The sequence below is a fragment of the Mycteria americana genome, chromosome 2 (genome assembly GCF_035582795.1).
Source record: "Mycteria americana isolate JAX WOST 10 ecotype Jacksonville Zoo and Gardens chromosome 2, USCA_MyAme_1.0, whole genome shotgun sequence".
Lineage (NCBI taxonomy): Eukaryota > Metazoa > Chordata > Aves > Ciconiiformes > Ciconiidae > Mycteria > Mycteria americana.
In genome coordinates this window covers 131,634,534-131,659,749 of record NC_134366.1, presented here as the reverse complement: position 1 = coordinate 131,659,749, position 25,216 = coordinate 131,634,534, and the positions used below count along the sequence as shown (strand labels likewise).

Sequence of the window (25,216 nt, the reverse complement as noted above, 5' to 3'; positions counted from 1 at the left end):
CTCTGGGATTTGGGATATAAACCTGCCCTTTTTCTTTGAATAGTTTTTGTAGTCAGCTTGATTTGATATGGAAAATGATCAAAGCAGGTGAATTAATACGTTCTAGTACTGAAGGTAGCATACCATCTAGGAGGAAGAAGGTCTAAGTGACCTAAACTTGAATGCAGTGGTGGTTGTGCTTTTCAGCACATATGGTTGCATTACTTCTACCTTGCAAGACAGAGCTTTTTTTTTTTTAAGTTCCTCTTCATCTGCTGTAGTGACAGATACAAATACTCTCCTGTGTAGTAAGGTCAGTCCTAGGCAATTTATGCTACTAAATGTAGGTGTAAAGCAGCCACTGTGTGGTAGACTCATACTTTACTACTTTGAAAGATTATTTTGGGAAGTGGTCAGTTCTGTCACTTACTAAATTAAAAAGTGCCAATAAAAATTTCTTAAAAATACCACTTTGTTTCAAAGTAGTCTGTTCTTAAAACAAACAAAATAAATTTTTACTTCCCTAGAATTTGTTAGAGAAATCTACTGAGAGAGAAACTCGCCAAGAATATGCTCTTGCCATGATTCAGTGTAAAGTTTTAAAGCAGCTAGAGAATTTGGATCAGCAGAAATATGATGATGAAGACATAAGTGAAGATATCAAATTTCTACTGGACAAGCTTGGTGAGAGTGTGCAGGACCTTAGGTATGCTTTGCAGTGTGAACTTTAAAAAAAATGCAATTATATGAATGTTGGTAAAACTTTTTTCTTTTTTAAGGCTAAATAATATACAGAATTATGATACGTAAATGCTAGCTGATAAGGTAGAGCGTACAGAGATCCTGATTGTATGTAAAAGTTTCCTATTCTAAGTGAGTATTTACAGGCTGAATGGAAAATAAATCTTCGCTTTTGGATATATGATCTTTGTAACTGATAAATTGTTAAAGGACTTCAGAGGGATCTTATAGGAGTTCCAGTCTAAGCTGAAGAGTACCTGATTATACATTTTGCTGTCCAGATTAACTCAAGTTTTTCCTAGTGTTTATCTAGTTCTTGCTCTTGTGCATAAATTGAACTACATATTGTAGTTCATGTCAAAGGTTTAATTGGATGAAAGGCAAGGATTGGGATCCTTTGTTGGGGAAGTTAAAACCTGGAAAACAGGCAAAACTGCCAATTAAATTCCCAAATGCTGTGGTTGTGTGGCTTGGGTTTTTCCTTTTTTTTTTTTTTTTTTTTTCTTCAGGAATTGTGTTTTGGGGTGGATGGAGAGGTATGTTTGAGAACAAATTTTTCTCTTGTCTTTCATGCCTTTCCTTATTTTTAAAGTGTTGAACTCTGAAACAGGGAACAGTTCTCATCCTCTGCAGAGAGCTGACTTCCAAATGTGTCATAGCAAGTTGTGCTCCAGCTTTGTCTTGCCAGGGCCAGGCTTGGGCAAGCAGTTCAAAGTCTGTTCATAGAAGCTTAGCCAATATTTCATTTAGGTCTATTGTGTTGCAGCTCCTTTGATGAGTACAGTTCTGAGCTCAAGTCAGGAAGACTGGAGTGGAGTCCTGTACACAAGTCTGAGAAGTTTTGGCGGGAGAATGCTGTAAGACTAAATGAGAAGAATTATGAACTACTCAAGTAAGTTTTCAAGTCTTGAATCACATAATTCTTTATTTTTTCTGTGTTTTAACTGAACCTGTATCTAATACAGGTTTTACACTTCAACCATTACATTCTAATGTCTAAAATGAAAGCAAGTCAGAACATCTTGCTATTTTTAGAATGTATGGTCCTTACTCCTGTATAGTTCATTTTGTTCAAAAGCAGAATTGTTTATTTGCTTTTACTGGTCAAAATGTATTGATGATGATAGAGGGAATATCTCTAGCTTAACTTGCATGCAAATTTGTGTTGTTGACTCTTTTCATGCTTTCATTTGAAAAACAGCTATACTAATTGATGTAATTAAATATGTTTTTACCATACCTTAGGCTTAGTTCTGTGTTGTGTGTTGTTGATCTGAGTAATGAACTGTCTTGAATACTTGGGAGCTGAAAGTTGTGGTACTGTTCCATGGAAAATCTGACTTGCTGCATTATGTTGCAGTCTGTCTATTTTGTCTTGGGACTGTGTTTGGTGTACGTAGAGTGTTAGATGAAGCAAAGCTGAAGCTCATCTTTTCTTTTGGAGTCAAGGACTTATTTGCTGGCTTCTGAAAGTATGTACTCAAAAGATGTCTAGGTCTTAAATAGTTTGTAGGAGCTCTTAGTTTTTTAACTGTGTTGTCATGAACTGATAATACATGGTGTTCTTCCTGTTCAGTATTTGCTAATAAGTGGCATACCTAACAGAAATCAGGAGGTCAGGTGGAGCGTGTGAGATGTTAGAAGGCATGGCAAGAGCAAGCTGATCCTGAGCTTTATGTGCATTTCAGTCTGCCCTGAAACCTTACCAAAACAAGTCTGATAAATTCCTCCCTGAGGGCATATTGCTAAATATGTAGGATTATAGACTTAAAAATTTTAGATGCTGCCAACTGCAACACGAAGTTGATGTTGAGGCTTAGTATTTCCTGTAGCAATTGCAATGTTTTGCTGTATTAATCTCTCCTGGTTCTGGGACTGTTAGGTAAATTTATTGTGCTTGTGCTGCCACAAAGACAGTGATCTACAATAGTTCCTTAAAAAAAAAAAAAAAAACCCAAACAACCCAACACAAACCAACAAACCCAAATCCCCCCCCCCCAATGTGGTGGGGAAATTGTTGCACCTCAGAACTTCTCTTATGTGTTGTAGGCATTTGACAGACAATCCTTTCTTTGCTTTAAGCCACATAATTTTATTTCCCTTATCTGCCAGCTTACTTGTTTCCTAATGCTAATGTACTTAAGCTTACTGTTAAACTTACTTTTTTTTTCCTGCCTTCTGCCATTATTGACTTCTTAAGCAAGTGATGCTGGACTTGTATTTTGTTCAACAATATTGTATGAATCTTCAGTGTCTTCTGATTAGTGTTATGGCTCAAGTTTCTGCTGCTACTTCTTGTCCAAATTAGGAGTTCTTTTAAAATGAAAAGTGCTTAATCTGTCACTTTCTGGCCTCTAGGGAGACAGTGGCTGTGGTAATACTTTACCAGGATGTTCTTTTTTTTCCATTTGAATTTTTAACCTACCTACCTATTTCAACTTGTTACTAACTTGCTGTGATTAGAACACATTTGTCATCACACTAAGCATAGATGAATCTAATTTTCCAGTGATCTGTGTGTTTAACTTTTAAGACTTATTATTAGTGCCTAACCTTCATATCTGTGTCATTTTTTCCCCCGTCCTCATTACTGGCTAGAGAACAGTGTTACTGGTAGCTGTTTTCCACTAAAACTGTTTAAACTACTTAATTCAAAAAGGCAGACAATATTAAGAGTTGAAAAACTATTTTCTAATTCTTACAGCTCTGTATTTCTGTTCATGCTAACAAAATAACTAATATATTAAATTGGAGTTAATTACAAGGTATAGCTTTCATCATCTCAGTCTCTGAGTTAGGACAGAACTACTTTTTGGACCACAACAGTTGACTGAACGAGTTATGGTTTTGAGATAAAGTTGATGGTCTTGAACTGAGAGAAGTTCACAGTTGCACAGAACAAAGAACTCTGTGTACTGCTTTGTTCTCAACTGCTAGGATGCCTTTTAATTTTTAAATGACTCTGTATAACATTGTCCTGCATAAAATTCTGCCCTTTTTGTCCTTCTGTCCTGCATTGAGCAAGGCTACTGTTGTAAGGTGAGGGGAGGAATAGAGTTGGGGAAAGGCTGATCGATAGCAGGCTTGTCATACCCCCCCTTGCTGTGTCATGAGTAATGTGGCCTTACTGCTTTCTCAATCCGTGGTACAGGATCCTGAGTGCAGGAGCTGGGAACAGCATGCAAACGTGACTGGGCTCTGTTCTATAACAGAAGCAGCAGCATCTGTTGGCCTTGTGTAGGCTTTGTGTTTGTGTCCCACGCCTGTCCCAGTCTATAAATATTTATATGTTTGGTTAGTACAGCTTATCTTGAACTCAAAACTGTTGGTCTTGAAGCCGATATATAAAAAAGGAGATATTTTGTAAACTTTGATTATAGGTATTTGTAGATGCAGCTCACTAAACCTACTCTAGTAAATCCTTTTAATAATTCTGTTAATTAGAGCAGGATCTCCATTGTTTTGAGTGCAACTTCAGGTTTGGAAAAAGTTCTATTCTAGCTTTGCTGTTTGGGTGACTTGTGAAACATTTTTATGGTTACAAGCTTTGTTATTTTAAGTTATCAGTGATTTAAAAAAACAATAGTGAAGAAAACCCAAAACACAACAGAAAAACCCAGCCCAAAACCTGGGACTTGATAGTTTCAAATCCTTTCCTAGAATCCTCACAAAACTTCTGGAGGTTTCTGATGACCCGCAAGTGCTGGCTGTAGCTGCTCATGATGTGGGAGAATATGTACGACACTATCCCCGTGGGAAACGGTAAGAAAAATGCCAATATGTTGTTACTTGAGACCAGCTAGAGTATATCCTTTGCCTGTGGTGCTTTTGTTTGTTTATATTAAAATATGCTACATAGGGATTGCAGGTTATGCTTAAGTTTAAATCACTGGGAAGGCGAGAAAACACAAACTAGATCAGATGAGAAAATACAAAGTAGATCTCTGACTTAATATATTTCAGTGTCTCTTAACAGTGAAGGGAACCTGTGTCTAAAGAAGTCTTGAATAAGTTGTTTAGACTAAAGCAGAAGACGTGCACCAGAAGAAATTAAAAAGCTACCAAGAATTTAATCAACATAGCATTTTTACCCTCTGTTATGACTATTGGACTATAATTATTGGACTTACAGTAGGGATGGGCTATTTCAACAATGATTAAATCTATTTTGTGATTAATCTAATGATTAAATCTAAATCTTAACACTACTGAGGCAAGATTTGTCTCGCAAACAATTGCTATTGTAATTTCAGTGATGTTAGCACAGATCCAGTTATCACTCTTCTGTTTTAGCATGTTTTCTTTTAGCTATACAAATACACATTTTGATGAAAGTGTTAATGTCTATTGTAAACCTGAATTCCTGTCAAAATATACAGACATTGCTGTATTTTCTTGCTTTGTTTTGTTTTGAAAACCTGTGAGCAAAGGTGTTTGCTGAATAATTGCATCTGTAAGGTAGAGACCACTGAAGCAGAAAGAGACCATTGGTTTTTGCAGGAATCATGCTCATCAGTCACCCAAAGGGACATGGGACTTCATTTTTGTAGCAAAGAAGTGGTCTGTTTCTGGTTTCTGCATAGAGTTTAATGGGGAAGATGAGAATGGTCTTCTAAGCTTGTTGAGAATTTCATGAACACTTCTTGTGCAAACTGGTATCTTGACAGTAGTAGAATCACAAATAACAGACTGAAACTTCATGCCATATATATGCTAGAAAGATTTGTTCACTCTAGAAAGACTCACAGCCCTTGTAGTCTTGTAAGCAACTTGAACTGAAAATATTTTTAGGTTATTGGAACAAATTAACTGTTTTCTAGGTCTGCTAAGAAAGGTCAGAGGTATTCAGTGTGTACCACTTGTACTGAGCAGTGCTGTGTATTTGTTAATTAGCTCCTGTGTCTTTTGGGAGACATTTATGACAACTGGTATTTGGAGGGGAGGCAAGATATCCTCCAGTAAGGTACTGCTGCCTGCAGGTGGCAAAGCTGAAGGACTAATACTGGTTGTTCCTGCTTTGAGCTGCCCTTTGTCTGAAACCGTTTTATTAGGCATCTGCCATAATCTTTAAACAGCTTGCACACATCTACCCAAATGTGGCATAATGCTTGGGCTAGTAGGGCCATGCAGTTGCTGGACCAAAGCTATGAAGTCAGATGAGTGGTTCAACTGGACTTGTATATCTCTTGTCTGTAGTTGGGAAAATGTACTGCTGGTGGGACCACAGCTCCACTCAGCTCCCAGGCTGGTAAACCTATTCAGAAGTACATCAACCTTCAAGAGGAGTGGCCATCAGCAAATAAGTAGTGTCCCAGATACTCTTCTAGCCCACATTCTTACATCAAATTCTAATACTTTAGCTGCTTTCTGCTTACGGACTTGGCTTATTTAGCTTTCTGTTCTGATGGACAAGCTAAAATTCCTCAATCTCTTTCTTTTAAAGAATTTCCTTTGTAATCCAATGTATTCTTACTAAGTACGACTTCAGCAATTTTAGGACTAAAAGCTTAAAATACCGAAGGACTATGTTTCAGTTCCCACGTAATAGTCCATTTCTTACCATGATGTTTTTTGATATATAGTCATTTATGGTTCCCACGCCTGGTTGGCATTTCACACTCTGATTGCATGACTCACTTTGAGAATGGATGCTATTCATTGGTTTAGAAGAATAAGAGAATTCAAAAGTCTTAAATACTTTTTGTTTCCTTTAAGTGTTTATCCTCAGATCTTAACTGGATTGTCCTTCAGCCTTCAAAGTTTGCAGAGGCGAATTAGAACCTAAAACTTCTTGAGTTTACTTGCTGCGCACAGGGGAGACCAAGAGTTACAGTTCTGGCTAACCTTTCCCTTTGTCTGACAAAAGAAAATGTTTGTTAAACTAAATACTACATTTTTGCTTGGCTGTTCCTTAATGTTGTCAGCTTAAATAATTTTAACTTGCCTTAAAATTGCATGTTGTGGACCAAGTTGTCAAGGCAATAGCACCGTGGGCTTCTAATGGGGCTCACCAACATGCCTTTTCTGATAATGTAACATCAGAAATAAAGTACAGCATTAGTGTTTCCTGTCACTGGAAGTAAACGCAGGCTAAACATCAGCTTCCAGTACAACTTTCATGTGGCCCAAGGGTTACTGCTATCTAAGATCAACACTTTGAATCACCTGAATGCCATGAACATGGGCTTTACGTTTTGCGCGTACAAGAGATTGACACCTAGAGCCATTCCTTTCTTTAGCTCGTGATTCAGAAACAGCTTAATTGTAGTCCCTTTTTCACCTTGGTCTGCTTTTAGATATGTAGTGCAGATTTTATATTAATATTTTGTGCTATAACAGTCTAAACTGTTCTCATTTGTCTTCAGTTTCCTCCTTCTCCCTTTAAATGGGTCATGTTAAAATCTGGCTCTTCAGCATCCAGAAACTTGTTTGAATTGCCACTGTTTTGGCTTAGTGCACTGTTGTTATGGGGAACAGTCCCCGCAGAAGATGCGCACGTACCATAACTGGCCCACTGGGCTCTATTACTGCTGTAAAGCAAGCAGAAGTTGAGGAGAAGGAAGACAGAACTAAAAGTAGTGTTTTGAGCAGGTTTGGAACTTGAAGGAACGGGATTCACTGTGAATCTTCCTCACAGTTGCTTACCTTTTGGTCTAGAACACATGGCTGGGAAGGGATTTGTACCAGTAGGCAGTGTTATGCCAGAACGGTAACGCTGTTCTTTGACTCTTCATATTCTCAGCCATAATTTCAGTGATGCACTGTCATCTGAAATACTCTATTTCTGTTTGTGATTATAGGATTTTAACTTCTCATTTTATTTCTTTTGTGCTCCTAGCATAAGGAAGCTTTTGAGTTTAATGCCTTTTTTACCTCCTTTCAATTCCTGAAAATTCAGTGTCAGTCCTGTAATGAGGAAAAAATTCCCGTTTGTGTTTCATAGTCTTGTCTTTGTGTGCAGTGGTTTTATATTTAACTCATGATTAAAAATGTGAGGCAGCCTAAGGCAGGCATAAAGGTTTTTTTGAATCTGTACATTACTAACAACTTCAATTCTTGGTGAGGATTTTCCAGCTTGAAACAATTGCACTTTTCTGAATGCATTCCTGTTGTATGAAGCATCCTTATACTGTTGGGAAATAATATTCCTTGTGGTCTCCAGGATGGTTTTGACAGAGTTATAAAATGAAATGGAAAATTCTCTTTTTCATCGCCACACTATGTCTTTATACTGTTCTGCAGTTTACAAAAACGTGTTGTGTTGTGCAGCAGTAATGCATTAATTCGGCCATGGAAAGAACAGTAATAAAAGCGGATAGCTAATGCAAGCTTAGAATGGCAGGATAGCATCAGGTTAGAAGTAATGAAAACAATAGCCTCTTCACAGGGTATAATGTTAAACTCTTCAGTGACCTGTAAGAGAACGGATATAAAAAAAACCATACACAAGTCAGTGAGTAATCAGTTTATATATTCCTTGCAAATTCTTTCCAAACTTTCTTTGTTATGACAGACCAAAATGCTGCATGTAGTGTCATCTGGATGGTGGTACTTTTTCAGGTTTTAAGTGTGTTGCTTTCCAGTTTGTTTTAAGAAATCATATATTCATGACATGTGATACAAGGTTTCATCAGTGTTTTGTGTGGGATTTGGTATAGCTATTAAAAAGCTATGGCTGACTACTGTGGTGAAGTTTGTAGTGAAAGATGCAGCTCAAACATACCATTTTTCTGGAAACGGTAACTTAGCAGCCAGTTCTGCATCTTGTGCAAAAATAGCTGTGGTTCTAGTACAGTTTGAATGGCAAAAAGCACTATGAGGAGTACCAAGTGGCTGGTTTAATAGGTGTTGGTGTGATTACAGGCATTTTTTCTGGATTAGGCAGTGCTGGACTGGATTGGGGCTTCATTTTTTGCAAGAATAGAGTGACCTGGTTATCATCAATTTATGGAGGGGAGGGCACTACCTCCTCCTAAATAATAATTGATAGTGCCGTACCCTGCCAACCCTCTCGAGCCAATACTGAGTTCTTTAGCAAGCTGGGTAAAGTAAATAACCCTCTCTGAAAAGGGCTCTTTCCTTGATTGTCCATTTCAAAATTTATGGAAGTAGGTAGTGGGTAGCAAACAGAGGAGTCCAGTACAAACACTTTCTGATGTTGTGAATTCTTAAAAAAAAAAAAAAAATATCAGTAGGTAGTATGAGAGATCTGCGTTTGTAACATGTCAAATAAGATATATATGTTAGGAAATAAATACTTTTAATAAAATAAATATTATGGGACTTAAACTTAACCTCTTAATGCCTTGAACATGAAGTGGTTGGATAGGATAGCTATGAAGATATGCAGAAGCTGAAGTAATGTCAAAAAACCTGTTCCCCTCCTCTCTTTCAGAGTGATTGAACAACTTGGTGGTAAACAGCTGGTAATGAACCACATGCATCATGAAGACCAACAAGTTCGTTATAATGCACTACTGGCTGTCCAGAAGCTGATGGTTCACAACTGGTATGTGAAGATTATTTAACATACTACTAACAGTAAGAAATATTGGGCTGCGGAGAGAGGATTCAAGACAGTAGACTTCTTTAAGGGGGGAATAACATTTTAATGTGGTAAGACTGCAATTCTTAAATGATAGAGCAATATGATGCTGATGTGTAAGATCTTAGCTAGTTTTTCTGTACATTTTTGTGGCAGTTGAATTGAGTAGCTTGACCTTGCATGATTGAATGTCACAAGTAATTCACCTGAACAATATATTTTAACTTATTTGAACTGCTTAATATTTAATATGAGCTGTAATTTAGGCTTGCAAAACTACAGTCTTCAAAACGTTAAGGATGTGTGTAGGTATTTTAGCAACCTTACTTAATCTCAGCTGAAGGAATCAGTAGCTTGATGTAGTTGTAAGAGTTGATGCTTCAAGTACTTAATTGGCAGTTGCTTTGCAAAGTGCATGCCTGACTATTCTTTTGCATTGCTGTTCTTTGCTCTAGTCCTTTCCCCCACTCTACCCTGTTATTGTTCTGTTGCCATTTTAAGGGGTGCAAGTACAATTTTTCTTGAGCTCCTGGAGTAGCAGAAGCTTATGGGCTGGCTGGTTAGATGAAGTTGAAGATCACTCACTGGTATCTCTTTCATCAATTGCTGAGAATAGCATTTGAAGTGAGGTTTTTCTTTCATTGTTTGTTGACTAGTTCTCTCACTAGTTCTCTAATAAAGCTCCAAAAACCATGAAGTCCTGGTGTGTTCTGCCACAGAACTTGCTGCTGGGTGATGCTGCCTTTCTAACAGAGTAGAGGACGTTTTATAGTGAAGTATTGAAGGGCTGAAGTTCTGAAAAACTTCAGTGTTCACATAACAACTTTGTATAACTTGCCTAACTAATTAGGTATGCTAAGCATAAAGCATGGAGAGTTAAAAATACTAATTAGGAATTCTTAATCTGATTATTAATAATGATTTCACCAAAGCTTGTATTTCCAATTTGGCATTGCCTTAGAGAAAGATAAAATGCAACAGTACATCTCAGTATACTGTAACATAGATGTTGAGATACAAACAACTAATTTAATTTTGAATTAACCTTTTATTTCTGAAAAGCTTGGTGCTTGGAAGTACCTATAACTTCTGTCCGTTTTTTCACTTCTGACACAATGTGATCTTTTTAAAAGGCTGAGTAGTGATGATGCTAACAGCGTGAAAGTGGTAGGGGAACAAGGTTTATCAAGCACCTTCTGACAGGTTAAGTCACCTACTTGCTGTAGAAGACAGCCTAGCAAGGCTGACAGAAAGCTCCTGTCCCCTCTCCCTGCAGTGTATCTTCTGTGAAACAAAACTAGTTTCCCCCCTTTTCTGAAGAATATGGGTTTTAACTCTTGTGTATGTTACTCATTTTATCCTGCTTCCTCCCTCTCATACTGTGGGAACCTTCTATAGCAGAGAAACACACCTTTAAATAACCTTCTATGACAAATCCAGAGTTAACGTTCTCCACCTGTAAGGAGTACTTTGGTAAATAACATTGAATTTCTGAGTGTGTGGAGATGGAGAATAACTGTGTGGTCATGTGCAACCTAATTTTGGGGCAGTATTGTGTATTGCGCTCCACCCTGCTTCTCAGTTTGGTGATGCACTTCTTTTCTCACTGTGCTATTCTGATGTATTTGAAACATTCTGAGTATTATAAACCAGCTATAGCTAAATAGAGATTACAATGTGGAAGGCTTAGTTAGTGAATTTACCTTCTGCAGGGGGGACAGGTCTTATTTCACATGTGTTCTGATGTCTTGAAAATCTGGTAATCAAAATATAAAACCCTGGTCTTTCTCCAGCACAAACCTCACTGGTAGTAAAAGTTTTCCTGGATGCCTAACCTGGCTTTTTCTCATTTTCAGCTTAAGCATACTAATTTAAAAATATCACATGCAGTCTTCTAGATTTGTCTTTTTTTTTTTTAATGGCATGAACACTTCTGTGCCTGCTTTTCACAATTTGTGAACCTTTAGACTTAAGACTGAGAGAGAGATTGCAATTACATCTAGTTTCAGATCTTCAGAGGTGTCAATAAGAAGGATCTGTTTAAGTTAGTGCTATTTTCGGATTCATATTGTCATCTCTGTAGGGAATATGTTCTTGTTTTAATTCTTATTGGAACGAGCCTCTGGGACACATTGTCCTTGGTTTGTATTTTCCAAAGTAGTGTTCCCCCTGGAATGGACATCAGATAGCTTGAGCTAAGGAAATGACACATAGTTTGCATGTGGGAAGCTAGATCTGTCTTTGTATAGATCTGGCTTTTGATGTGTGTCAGGAGCTCCTCTGTTTCATAGCTTGTGTGGGGAGAAGAGAGAGCAGAGTCCCCTGACTGCTGCACAGTGCAGTTCAAGTGCCTGCTTATTTAGATTTGCTTTGCCATAAGATGGATTGGTCAACAACTTCAAGGTTTTGCTTACCTTGCTCTTTAGAGCTGGGGAAACAATAACCATTTTTCCCCCTTGCTTCCATGTGTTTTGGAATTCCAGTTATTTTTCTCAAAGCAATTGTTTTTTTTCCTTGAATTTAATTGGCATGGAACAACTCTGCATTACTATCTGTGACACATGCATGACAGGTAGTCAGGCTCTTCCTAGATCTGGAGGCTAACTGAGAGAAGGATGAGGAAAATAAGGGCTTCCTCACCCCCGTTGAGGCTTGGTGCAAGTGCTGTGCCTGAAGCAGCAGAGTAAGGAAAACTTCTGGTACCTGAACTGAGGGAGTGTCATGGGGCAGCTGAAGTGGCATTCTGCTTAAAACACAGCTGTATCATTAGACTGCTAATAACTCAACTTGGAGACAATTAATTCCGAAGTAATTTGAATAGTTCATTACAGGCTGCTCAACTGGCTTTTCCTTAGGGGTTTTTAAGTTAGGGATAAATGGGGGAAATTAGACTGTCAGGCATTCTGTTTAATGGTGAAACTAGGTTGGCAAAAGCAGTAACTGCTGTCAGCTTTTCAGATGAGGTAAGTTGAGGTGAAATATTCCAGTTACATTTGCGTGTTAAATGATCATGCACTTGATGAAGCAGGGAGCGAAGGTATCTTTTTAGCATCACTTAATGTCTTTAAATGGTAATTTATCCTGTGTTTTAATCTCACTTGAACTAACTGTATTAGTCGTGGCACCCTGTGCTGATGGTAAAAACCTGCTATTGGCAGATGGGGGAGTTCAGCATGGCAATGATAGTGCAGATTTTTTTTGTGTCCTGTTTAATTTTGCTAACTATGTATGAGAAACATTACCTCCTTATTCCTTGTCTTTGCTGGTGTTCAGAGGCAATACACAACTTGACCATTTTAGTATTAGGAACTGGTTTTTGGAACCTAATGCTGCTTGGAGCAATGCTTTTAACGATGCAGACTTTAAAAGAATGAAATCATTAAGTTCTAAACTGACAGCACTTACATATATCACTTTAAAGAAACCAAATATGTTAATTTCTACCGATGAAGCATGTGCCTTTCATGGGCTTCACGGCATGATGTTTTACTGAACTTCAGGGATGTTCAAGTACCTACAGTTAGAAGCCCAAGTTCCTTCTGTGAACAATGGAGAGAAGCAGATTGTTTTTCAGGGCAGTGCAGAGCAGCTTCAGTGCCTGAAGTTGAGCAGTGAGAATAATCTTCTGTCTTTAAGATTTGTGAACCTGTAGTGTCCTGGTTTCATTCTAAAGGGGTTAATTCCAACCTTCTATTACTTCACTAAAATAAAAGCTAGATGAAGAGCTAGGTGGATTCTAGATGTTCTGCATTTAATGTGTAATTTATTTACAACTGTACTGGTCATCTAGAACGTAGTGCATTAGTTTCCACCACTTGCTTGTCTTCTAGCCAGCTTAGGCCCAGGGAAGTTTGCTCATGACTCATGTAGTAAGTGCAGCATATTACTTTTTTCTTCCTCTGTCAGCAGCAGTGCTGTTGGGAGTTGGGGGGACCAGAGGTCAGAAATAAGAGAAAATTGTTACAACATCCAGTCTAGCTGAGATGTGCGGAGATGGATCATGTGTGCTCTTTGGTCATGCAAATGTAAAGTAAAATGCAGTGGTTTAACCTCTGTAGGTCAAAAGTTCTTTGGTATTCACACAAGCGCTACTGAAACCATGGTGGATCTGACTGCAAACTCATTTATTTTCCCTCTGGCTGAGCCAGGGTAATGGCAGAACTCATAGCATCTTTTGGCATTTGCTCCCATTGTCTAAATTACTGGACTATGTTGCCCCACCTTTCTGCTTAGTAGCTTTTGTAGTGAGCTGCTGTTAGTGAGGGATTGCTTCTCTTACCTCTGGGTTCAGGTATGATGCCTCTTCTCCCCAGGGTCCTTTCATCTGTGCAGGCTCTGAGCTATAAACCTCCTTTAAACAGGCAGGCTTTTAGAATAAACTGCTACTCAATGGATTGATACCAGCACGGAGAGTATGAATATGTTGGAGGATGCTAAACGATGGGAGTTAGGATGCATCACTGATGCACAATCAAGTATGGTATTGAAGTAAAATTAATAAATGGCATACTGAATGAAGCAGCAAATTCAGATAAGCTTTGAATATGCAACAGTTTCATATATGATTTTCAGAGTGCACATCCCAGACAAAATTACTTGCTTTTCATCTTTTAAAATGACTAGTTATGCAGAGAGACATTAACAAAATCTAAAACTGCCTAGGATTTGCAGTATGCTATGTTTAGAAGCTGTTGTTCTATAAAGTTAGCATGGAATATTCAGCATTTGTCCACTATTCTTCTTTGGTATAAACTTTGTTCTCCAAAGCCCATGTATCTCCTAAGATAGCCTCTGTACCTTGCTTGCTTTTGGTAGTGAGAAGTGCAAGGTGTAATGATAGTTAACTGGCAGCCTAGCCTTTGTCATCAGTACAATTCCTTTTTAGTAGTTAACAGAAGTTAACTAACTGAAAAGTTTGAGAAGATAGATTGTGTCCCTGATAAAAATTAATATTAATTTTTAAGAGGACAGTTCCTAGCTAGAATGAGACAAGTTAGGCAAAATTCCAATTAGTTATAGGCACACATGATATCTAGTATGAGTGCTCCATCTATTTATTTGAACATAAATATGTGTTCTTGTAAAGCTTCATTCCATGCAGGTAAGGACTGTGGTTTGTATTGTGCACATGCTCTCTGAGATTTCACACTGTGATAGTGTTTTCTGTTGTGAGATCTGCACTGTTTGTAAAACACACTTTAATATTTCTAGAGCTTCTGTTAACATGGAACAAATATTTTGCAAATATTGAACATCCTGCTCAGTTTGCATTTTCTTTTTTCAAATAAATTGTTCATTTTCATGTGCTATGTTGAAAAAGCATGTCACCAAAGAAGTAACTTTTTGGTAGTTTCACTTCTGATTAGTGTTACTTTAAAGATTTGATTTCCTGATAGGAAGATTCAGTTAAACATGATCTATGTCAGTCGTTCTGAAATATTCTGTGCAAACTTAAAGCTCTTAAGTGTAGAAAGCATTTTGCTTACTGTTCATTGTGACAACTAAATTTTCTGGTTAAATATAAAACCACTTTCAAACCAAGTTGCATGGTTTAGTCAGGTTGTTTTTTTTTAATTCACAGAATGGCTCTGTGTAAGTGTTAGCTCATAGTGCATCTTATAAGTGAAAAATGACTTATACCTTGTCTTCCTAATAGAAGGGCATATATTGAATTGAATTTCATAAGTTTTTATTTTAAAATCTAATAAAATGTTTGAGTAATGGCCTTGTAATAGGAGCTCACTGATCTGCTGTTTCTTTATAGCTTTTATGTAAAGTTGTAAACTGGAAGTCTAGAATTACTCTTCCAAAACACAGACAAATCCTCTCTGAAGGGAAACTGCTGAGTGAAAAGGAGGCTCTTGCAGTGTCTCAGTCTGAAGACACACATTAATTTTGTGTTTCATGTCATAAGGAGGGCTATAAACCATGCTATGAATAATGTTTTCAGTAATCAGGAGATAATCTGTAGATTGTCTATTAATATTATTGCATTCAGCTCCATCTGAAAAAAAAAACAACCAAACAACTTCCATGTAATGTTTGTAATCTCTCTGCTCAACCATTCAGGCTGTTTACTTTTAGTGTGCGCATCAGAATGTTGAATGTCTCTTTACTGGGAATAATTAAGATGAAAAAATATCCTAGGTGCTGTTCATCTTAACAGTTTGCTTTTGTTCTACCTGTTTGCATTAAGTGAAATCTGTTACACTAAATATTGAGGACTGCAGAGATTTTTGCAATATCTCCTCTCTCTTGAGATCCAAGGCCACATGTATAGGTCAAGGAGATACATGGTGAAAATCACCCTGGTTCCACTGAAAATAAGATAACTTGTAAAAACTTCAGTTTGATGTGGTGGAGGCCCAAACTGTTTGGTCAAAGTGGCTTTGACTCTGTTGCGTACATTTGTTTCTTCTTTTTGTTGTTTGTTTGTGCTGGCTTACCTTCAGCACTACTTATGGTCTGCATTGGTATAATAGACATATTTTATAACCTTTAACACCTTTTTTTTTCTTGAAATACTTTGTATTGCATTAATCCACTGAGTCAAGGAAAAACATCGTATTCAGCAAACAAGTAACTGCAGTTCTCTTCTGTCTTCCTGAGTGGTAGCATTCCAGCTTGGACAGTCTTCCCAGCCCAGCTCTCTAGGAAGATGTCTCTGTTTTTTAGTTTACTACTTTCATAGCTGTACTATTTCTGTTTATTTCTGTGAAGAGCAGTGCATGTAATGTACAAAACATATATTGTATATTTTTAAAAAATCTAGTATATATTTTATATATAAAATAATATATAAAAATATGCATTGCTATAATTTCTGATCCAGTGGTATGACATGTTAATACTATATTTCAGGAACCAAATATGAACATAGCTCCAGGTTTGATTTGAGCCTGGTTTCTTTATTTTCTTTACTGACTTCTGTGGCTGTGGCTCTGTGGCAAGGCAAATGTGTCTGTGGTGGCCCCTCTGCAGCTCCACCTGCCTTTCTCATGGCCACGACTAGTGTTAATGTGACAATGCAGTAACCAGGTTCAAGGGAGCTTATTAGCAGAAAACAATTCACTTGAGAGTTAAATGAACAAAAAAATACTGTCTCACCAGAATGCCTGGATGAGTGCCGTGTGAGAAAGGCAGGCGTACGTGGCTGGAATGGATTCAGGGGTGGCCATGCCAGCTTTGTTCCCCACTGGATTAGATGAGGACTTGAGAGATGGTTGCCGCCTTGTCCTAGTGTTGCCACTTCATGTCTACTGCTCAGAAGGTTCCAGGGATTGTCACATCTGTGGAGCTGCTCTTGCAGCAGTGTAACACTTACAAGACCAATGCTTTCAAGGGACAGTTTAACCTGCTTAGAGCTGGGAATACATCAGTTGTGTAACTTGCATACCTATTTGTGAAGCCACAATAAATGACTGAAACTAGTCTGTCTGTCTCAACAAATCCAGGTTATTAGACCCAAAGTAGAAATGCAATGTAACGATGGCAAATCTGTTCTATCTGTTCAAACTATTCCATCTGCTGCCTGTCCTTTGAACTTGTTTGTTTAACTATTTGTTGTACTTTGATTTGTCTGCAACAGTGTATGTTGGCAATGTCTTTTGAGTTGCTTGAGTCGTGTGGCAGACCCTTTATTGTAGCTTTATTACACTTCTGTACTCTTTCATAAGGGGAAGAATTTTTTTAGAACCTGCTTTTCATTTTCACTTTCAAAAGCATGGGACTCTAGGTTTATGTTTACATAGAGGAAAAATAAAATCAATATTTTTATATTGTTCTTTGTCAAAGGAAAGCATTGTGCCTCTTAAGAACCTCAGTCTGCCAAAACAAGCTAGAAATTACAGATGTTGAAGACTGTCAAATATTTTTTGCATAACATAGTTCTTTAATAAATTGGATGTAAGCAAGATTTAAGATAAATGTTGTTAGAAAAGAGAGAATAGGAAAATTTCACCCTTCCTTTCTTCTATGCTTCATCTACTTTTCTTCCCTTGCTTACCAAAAAGAATTTTCAGTTTTCCTTAAAGGACAGGTAAATCTAACTGCACTGGAATTTGGAGTATAACACCAAAAGTAGTAGTTCTTAAACTGTAAGGCTTGTTCTTTTTAGCACATGACCTCTAGAAATCTGTTGTATGTACCTTAAAATTTTCCCGTCTGTCATAGATTGTTGTTGACAGTGGTCCTTTGCTCAATTTGAAAATCAGTATAAAACCTTCAGGTAGGGTCTCGTGCGAGTTTGCAATTATCTCCTTATTCCATACTCACTGAATTTGATGGCTTATGTGTTGGATGAGTTCCTTGTGCCTTTTCCTAAATGACCTTTAAGCATTTGTTGCAATTACCATAACACTTAAGTATATCTCAGGTTGAGGGTGTCAGTGTCTCTCATATGCCAACAAACCCAATTAAATTAAACTGAATGAAGCAACAAATTGGAATAAGGATTTGAGATGCAACAAATTCATGTATTCATCTCTAAGTTTCCTTTTGTTCTTGGAAGAAGTACTTTGGATACACAGAAAACATGTTTAAAGATTAGGCCTGTAAAAGAGGAAACTGTTAAGGTGGAAGGAATCTCAGTTATTCTAATATGAATGAAAAGGTTAATTTGCAAATGGAAATTACTTACGCCTCACCATCAGACCTCTGAATGATCAAGGAAGTAAGAGAATGGGGCATTTTGAGTTTTGTTGATCTGAGCTTTAGTTGAGAAATGGAGGACTTTAGAGAGTAACTACAAAGTGATGTACTACGCTTGTATGTTTTGATTCTTTTCTGCAGTGCAGAGGCAATATTTTGTGCTCTTGTAAATTCATACTGAATCAATTGTTTCACATTTGAATGCCGTTAACTGTAAATGCAAGCTTGTCTGGACCAGCTTCATCTGCTTTGTAATAAGGATAGTTTTATGTAGAAGGAAGTCAGAAGGGGGCTAAAATTGACCTTTATAAATGCCTTTCTGTTCCAGTGGGAGGAAAAGGGTCAAAGTGGAACTTTTTGTTCCAAACAGCTAAACTTGCAAGTTCGAACTTCCAAGGTACTTTACATCTTGATTATTAATGCTGGAGGACGAATTGCCTGCTTGTTCTGTGTTGCATGATTTCTAGTGCTGATTCCAAGTTAGTGCTACTAGGAACTATTGCAAGGCACATTAAAAATATCCACGCAGTTCACCTCTACAGTCCCAGCATGGGCAGTATACCAAAATGACATGTTTAATTGTAAGTCTGTCTATGTGGGAGAGGACAGACTTTTCTAGATGCTTATTGACTTGAGGGAGCACCATTAAGCATGTGGTAACTTTTCTTCCCTTTCTGGAAAGTAGTTAAGGAATAAAACATTATATGTAAACATGCTTAATATTACTGGACTGCTGTTACATAGAATTTAATTTCCCTTCATGCCCTGAAATGACTTAAAAGAAAAATCAGCCTTATATAATGGCAGGACAGCTGGTGTATTTGTATTGAGAAAATGTTTACTAATTCTGACTGGCCTCTGAAGTATTATATGCAATAATACAATGTCTAGTCAAGGTAAAAGGCAGCTTTCTAGTGGAAAGAATTGGTCACTGAATTTGTTGTTGGCCAGGACAGTATTTTACCCCCCCCACCCCCAACTTTGTACTTGAATTTTGTACATCTTGTAGAAGATCTTGTAGCATATTGAGCGACACCCTGCAGAACTACTTGGCCTGATTAGAAGGGAAAAATGATATTATTGTAAGATTGTGTATTGAAAGAGAATGGGTATGTAGGCCCCAAAGCTTAGCTGTGTCAAATGTTAGCAGGATATGTTTTGTCTTAGTCTATAATATAAGCTGATCAGACATGCATGAATCTGTGGCCACACTCCTATGTTATATACTTTTGCTTCCGAGTTTAACTATCTTAGAAACTTGATGTGCTTGCAAAAGACCAACCACAATGCCTTTGTTATAGTAAAGGTGGTCTTTTTCTGTGGTTATGAAGGAAGGACTAATAAAGTAAGTTTAAAATAGGGAGAAGTGGTCCAATTCATGGGTTTATAGCTTGTAATTTTAAAAATCAAGTCTAATACCTCATTACTTTCCACTGTAGCCTGCATCTCTAATCTGTCAGATGCTGTTTTGAATATTTTGTGAAGTGATTTGTTATCTTAGTGACAAGATCTATCCTTCTTCTTTCATCCTACATGCACTTAGTGCAATGTGTTGAATGCTTGCATTCTTGTAGGTAACTTGAATTTCATGGGGTAAACAGTAATTCTAAAATCCCGTGTTTTCCTCTTAAGATTTAACTAAGTAACAGTGCAGGATAAATAAAAAAATCTTAGACACTTGATTTGTAATAGCATAGTATTGGACACCTGTGTCCAACTTGTGTGTGAAGACTGAAGCTTACAGTGCTGCTTAACCTCTTGATGTGATGAAATACCAATATGTAAAAAATATACTTGAATCTTCTTGTCCCTTTAGTATCTCTTTTAACAGAGGGAGAACAGATGTCTACTTTAGCTGTTCGTGGTAGCTTGAGTTTTAGTGGAAGACGGGAAGGAGAAGTGACCAGAGGCCTGGCAGAATAACCTGTCAGTCTGCTCTCCTAAGGCTGCGCATGAAAGCTTCATGTTGAGAAGCTGTCTAAATCCTTCCTAATGGTCTCTTACCGATCCCTCTCATCATCCAGCATAGACCATGGAAGAACTTGTCCTAGGTTAACCAATGACACTCAATTGGAAATGATAACCAAATAGAAAATTAACTGGTACTTGTAACAGCAGGCGGGACAAGGTTTTTGCATTTCAGCGGCCCTTGGTGGTGGTTAAAGCAGTGATGGGGCAGGAACAGTATGGAGTTTTCACCTGGGTTTGCAGCATGGCAATGTAGAGCAGTAACTGCAGATACTCATTTGGTATGGGGAATGGAATAAGTGTTTTTCCTTGTCCCTGGACTTAAACCTCACACCTGCAAATAAATGACTGAAATAAAAGTTTTTGTAGGGAAAATACTGTACTATCTACTGTATGTCCTTAGAGGTTGATTATGTCTGTTAAGGCACTAAATACCTACAAAATATGCCACTTCTCAGAGATTTTTGCTGAATACAGTACGCTATTGTTGGATTTTAGTAAGCCTTGAGCATGCATCTGAACCAGTGTAAGCTATGCAATAGTTGTACTGTTACAGATTGTTAGCTGGATTGATTTTCCTACTTCTAAGTAATTGTGTAGGAATTTCACATTCAAAACGGTTCATGTGTGCTTTAAATATAAAAAACTTTGCAGGCTTGTGATGCTGTGAGCAGAGCCATGTATGCAGCAAGTGTCAGTTGCTTTCAAGGCTGGATGTCAGAGAAGAAATACTAGAATCAGTACATGCATATAGGAATGAAACAAAGGCAAAAAAACCACTGAGGGAGTAGAAGGAGGTTTGGTGAGTTTGGAAGCCCTTCCACAGTTGCTGGCTGTGTTTTTGGATGGCTGTCAAATTTTGTTTATTTTGGTGGTACAATTTTGAGCCCTGTAAAACCTCAAGAGAGCAGCTCACTTCCTTCTTTGCTATCAGGAGTCTCTACTTTGAGGGTGGTAACCTACCTTTTATGATCAAGAGTCATGTCTATTCAGTGCAGCTCAAGCATTAAAATACTGTGATCCTGCAGCAACACCTAATAAAGCTGTGACGGAAGGAGCTAAATTATAATGTACAGCTCAGCATACAAATTCTATGTTATTTTATTTGCTACTGGAGTTTGAAGTTAACATGATAAGAGTTTTGCTTTTCTAGATACTTAACTTTAAAACTGAGAAAAGTGCTGTTGGGTGGTACAGTTGTGATGCTAAAACTTTATTGTGTGATAGGAATTTTAATGCATAGAGAATAGCTGTTCAACAGGACACTAAACTGAAAACTAGTTTTTGAAATGTGCAATAAGAACTGATCTGTTTTCTTTTTTTTTAAATACAGCAAAAGTGCATACTCTAAATGCTTTTTTAAAAAGGCTTCATTCTGAACATCATTTCTCCGAGCTGCTTCTAATGTTTAACCTGTGTAGGCTGAAATACCTGTGTAGTGAGAAACTGTGGTGCTAAGTGTACAATCAGCAATGGAAAAAGAACGCCTATGTTTCACAGGTCCTAACACCTCTCTTTCAGCTGATACAGTGGTACAATTATTGACGTTTATTTTCTGTAACAAGCAACAACCCAGATATTACTAAAGATCTCTTTCAGCTTCTTTGTGGTTCTGTGAAGTGTTGAGCTGCTTTCGCAGGAGACAGTGAACATGGGAACATTCAGAAGAATTGTGCAGTATTTTTCCATAGAATTTAGATATTGTTGCTCAAGGCAAATGCTAAGAATTCGGGGGGTATTTGTTCCAGTGTTGAGAGGACAGGGATAAAATAAGTGAATTTGCGCACTTCAAAATACAGGTGAGGAAAAAACTTTAAAGCAAGTGTTGGTATGCAGTGGGCCTGGCTTGAATATCTTTTCTTTCTTCCAACTTGAACATACAGTTCTTCAGTCAGTGTCTATTTTGCTAGTCTGTGGGTTAAATTGCCATTGTGTCCATTGGTATTACTTGTGCTCATGCAGCTGGGTTATGGGAAGAGATCCTTTTAAATACTTCGCCACAGCTTCTAATATGTATATTCAGCAAGCAAAGTCTGTGGGCTTCGTGGGTATTCTGTGACAGTTGCCAGGACTTCTGAGTATTACCACTGGGCTTTTTCTTTTTCCAGACAGTTTTGTTGACCTTATTTTCAGGGGGATAGGTGATGGATATCTAAAGCTTAGGTACTCTTATAGTAGCTCCAGTTGACTGACAATAGACATTATTTGAAGGAATAATTCTAAACTTAAAACTTTTTCCTCTTTCTCTACTTCATACTTCCCACTACTATCCTGCTCCCCACTCTCCAGAATGTTTCTCAATCTAACTTTTTGTTGTATTTCAGGGAATACCTTGGAAAGCAGTTGCAGTCAGAACAACCTCAAACGGCCACCGCACGGAGCTAAACAATTCCGTCAGTTCATCCTTATAACTACAGTATGTTTGTCTTTAAATTAATATTAAGGAACCACTGAAATCACATGTTCTTTGCCTGCTACTAGTGCATAAACTTTCCAGCTTTCCTCTAGTGTTGTTGGCTGAGTAAAAATTTGTTTGTTCAACTAGTTCTGATGATTATGCCTATTAGCTTTTTTGTTATATTCTGAACGTATATGAGGAAATGTGGCTAATATATTGCACTTGTTTTATGTATTTATTCTCATAATAAAGAATGTCATTAAAGGATATTCATTCCATGTTATAATTAGCCTAGAAAAATTGTTCTCTTCTTTTAGCGGGTTGTCAGTGTTGTCACTTTCCAAGGATAGCAAGCAGTCCTATATGTCTCCAGACAAATTAATAAAGCTACTTGGTGTTCCATAGGAAACACAATAGCCTGAGAAAAGTTGATTATCAGTACTAAAATGTATATCAAGTCTCCAAACAGTGTTAAAATTGTATATAAAAGCAAATGTATGGGTTTTTTTTGGGGTGGGGTACTTCTCTCTTGTTAGAAACTACATTAAAAAATCTGGACATGGGAAGAGGAAAAGAAAATGAACACTCCTCTAGTGAAAACTGACACACTTAAGATTATTAGTCAAGCTGTATAACATCAGTGTTAAGACTGTAGATCAGAGATCAGGTTGGTTTTTTTTAATAAGAAATGTGTAGTAACTGATGAACTTGGAATTCGGTGGAGTGTTTTTTGTTACTGAAAGTACTTGTAAATGTTAGGGTTCTGGTGTCATTCTAAAATCTATTGTATTTCCTTTATATTAAGCCAAATAATTTGGCTATCACTCCTGTCTGTGTTTTGTAGCTCCTGATAGTAAAAAAAGATGTAAGCATCAATAAATCAAAGATGATATTAGATTGGCATGTGAAAACAGTCTTGTTGCATATATAGGAGGTTGGCTCTAGGCACTTGCAACACTAAGCAGTTAATATTCTTGTGATTCATTTTTAGAATGAAAAAAAAAAAGAGAGAACATGACTTAATCTTGTTGGTAGTCTTGTGTGGTACAAGTCTCTGAGGAAGCTTAGAGTACTTTGTGATCCAGTAAAAAAAAAAAATTGGGAAAACTTTTCTTACCCAGTCTGGATTTTCATCATATATAACTAAAATTGGACCAGTGCAAAGGAGAGAGAAGACAGTTAGGGGATGACAGTTTGATGATTTATTGGCCTGCTTAATTAAAATTGGATTGTGTAGATTAATGACTATTGCTTAGGAGGCGCATAGGCTTTGATACTTGTCATGGTTTAACATGGCAGGCTGCTAAACACCACACAGCTGTTTGCTCACTTCCCTCTGCCCAGTGCGAGGGGGGAGAGAATTGGGGGCAGGGGGGGAAGTAAAATTTGTGGACTGAGATAAAGACAGTTTAATAAGACAGAAAAGGAAGAGAAAATAATAATGATAAAAGAATATACAGAACAAGTGATGCACAATGCAATTACTCACCACCCCCCAAATCATGCCCAGCCAGTTCCTGAGCAGTGGTCGCCACCCCCAGCTAACTCCCCCCAGTTTCTATACTGAGCATCATGCCATATGGTATGGAATAGCCCTTGGGCCACTTGGGGTCAGCTGTCCTGGCTGTGCCCCCTCCCAGCTTCTTGTGCACCTGGCAGGGCATGAGAAGCTGAGAAGTCCTTGACCAGTGTAAACATTACTTAGCAACAACTAAAACGTCAGTGTGTTATCAACGTTATTCTCATGCTCATATTATTCTCATAAATCCAAAACACAGCACTCTACCAGCTACTAGGAAGAAAATTAACTCTATCCCAGCTGAAACCAGGACAATTAATCTGGGTGATTTTTTTTTACTGTGATACTGTTGATATGACATATAGCCACCATAGAAGTGATGACATACAGTATTATATAACCATTTAGTTCATTGGCTATTCTCACCTGAAATCAAATTCCCTTGAGGTACACAGCGGAATTCCCCATTCTTTCACATCACCCACCAAGTGCACCCAGGCCCTTGAGCAAAAGCAATCCCATGGATGGGCTTGCCTTTGCCTGAGGCAGGAGTAACCCAGGCTGTCTTCCCCAGCATGTTTTTTATGTGCACTACAGGGACCTCATCTCCCTCCACAATATGTAAAAGTTCTGATTGGGCAGGGCCTGCTCGATTGGCAGATCCCCTAGTGTTGACTAACCAGGTGGCCTTTGCTAAATGTGTATCCCAATGTTTGAATGTCCCACCACCCATTGCTCGCAGTGTAGTCTTTAACAGCCCATTGTATTGTTTGATTTTCTCAGAGGCTGGTGCATGATAGGGGATGTGATACACCCACTCCATGCCATGCTCTTTGGCACAGGTGTCTATGAGGTTGTTTTGGAAATGAGTCCCGTTGTCTGACTCAGTTCTTTCTGGAGTTCCATGTCGCCATAGGACTTGCTTTTCAAGGCCCAGGATAGTGTCCTGGGCAGTGGCACAGGGCATAGGATATGTTTCCAGCCATCTGGTGGCTGCTTCCATCATGGTGAGCACATGGTACTTGCCTTGGTGGGTTTGAGGGAGTGTGATATAATCAATCTGCCAGGCCTCCCCATGTTTATATTTCAGCCATCGTCCTCCATACCACAGAGGCTTTAACTGCTTGGCTTGCTTGATTGCAGCACGTTTCACATTCATGGATAACCTGTGCAATAGTGTCCATGGTCAAGTCCACCCCTTGATCACGAGCCCATCTATATGTTGCATCTCTTCCTTGATGGCCTGAGGTGTCATGGGCCCACTGAGCTATAAATAATTCACCCTTATGTTGCCAGTCCAGATGCACCTGAGCTGCTTCAATCTTAGCAGCCTGATCCACCTGCTGGTTGTTTTGAAGTTCCTCAGTGGCCCGACTCTTGGGTACGTGAGCATCTACGTGATGTAGTTTTACAACCA

General features: G+C 38.1%; 1 protein-coding gene across 1 annotated transcript in view; it reads left to right on the top strand.

The window, feature by feature from the left end:
• ATP6V1H (ATPase H+ transporting V1 subunit H) overlaps positions 1–23,123 on the top strand; it is a 52,878-nt gene extending 29,755 nt beyond the window's left edge. The window contains exons 10-14 of the mRNA XM_075494664.1: positions 507–685; positions 1,487–1,612; positions 4,381–4,482; positions 9,116–9,229; positions 22,207–23,123. Coding sequence (XP_075350779.1) covers positions 507–685; positions 1,487–1,612; positions 4,381–4,482; positions 9,116–9,229; positions 22,207–22,267 — 582 coding nt within the window. The 3' untranslated portion in view covers positions 22,268–23,123. The remainder of the gene's footprint in view (positions 1–506; positions 686–1,486; positions 1,613–4,380; positions 4,483–9,115; positions 9,230–22,206) is intronic.
• The last annotated feature ends 2,093 nt before the right edge of the window (positions 23,124–25,216 follow it).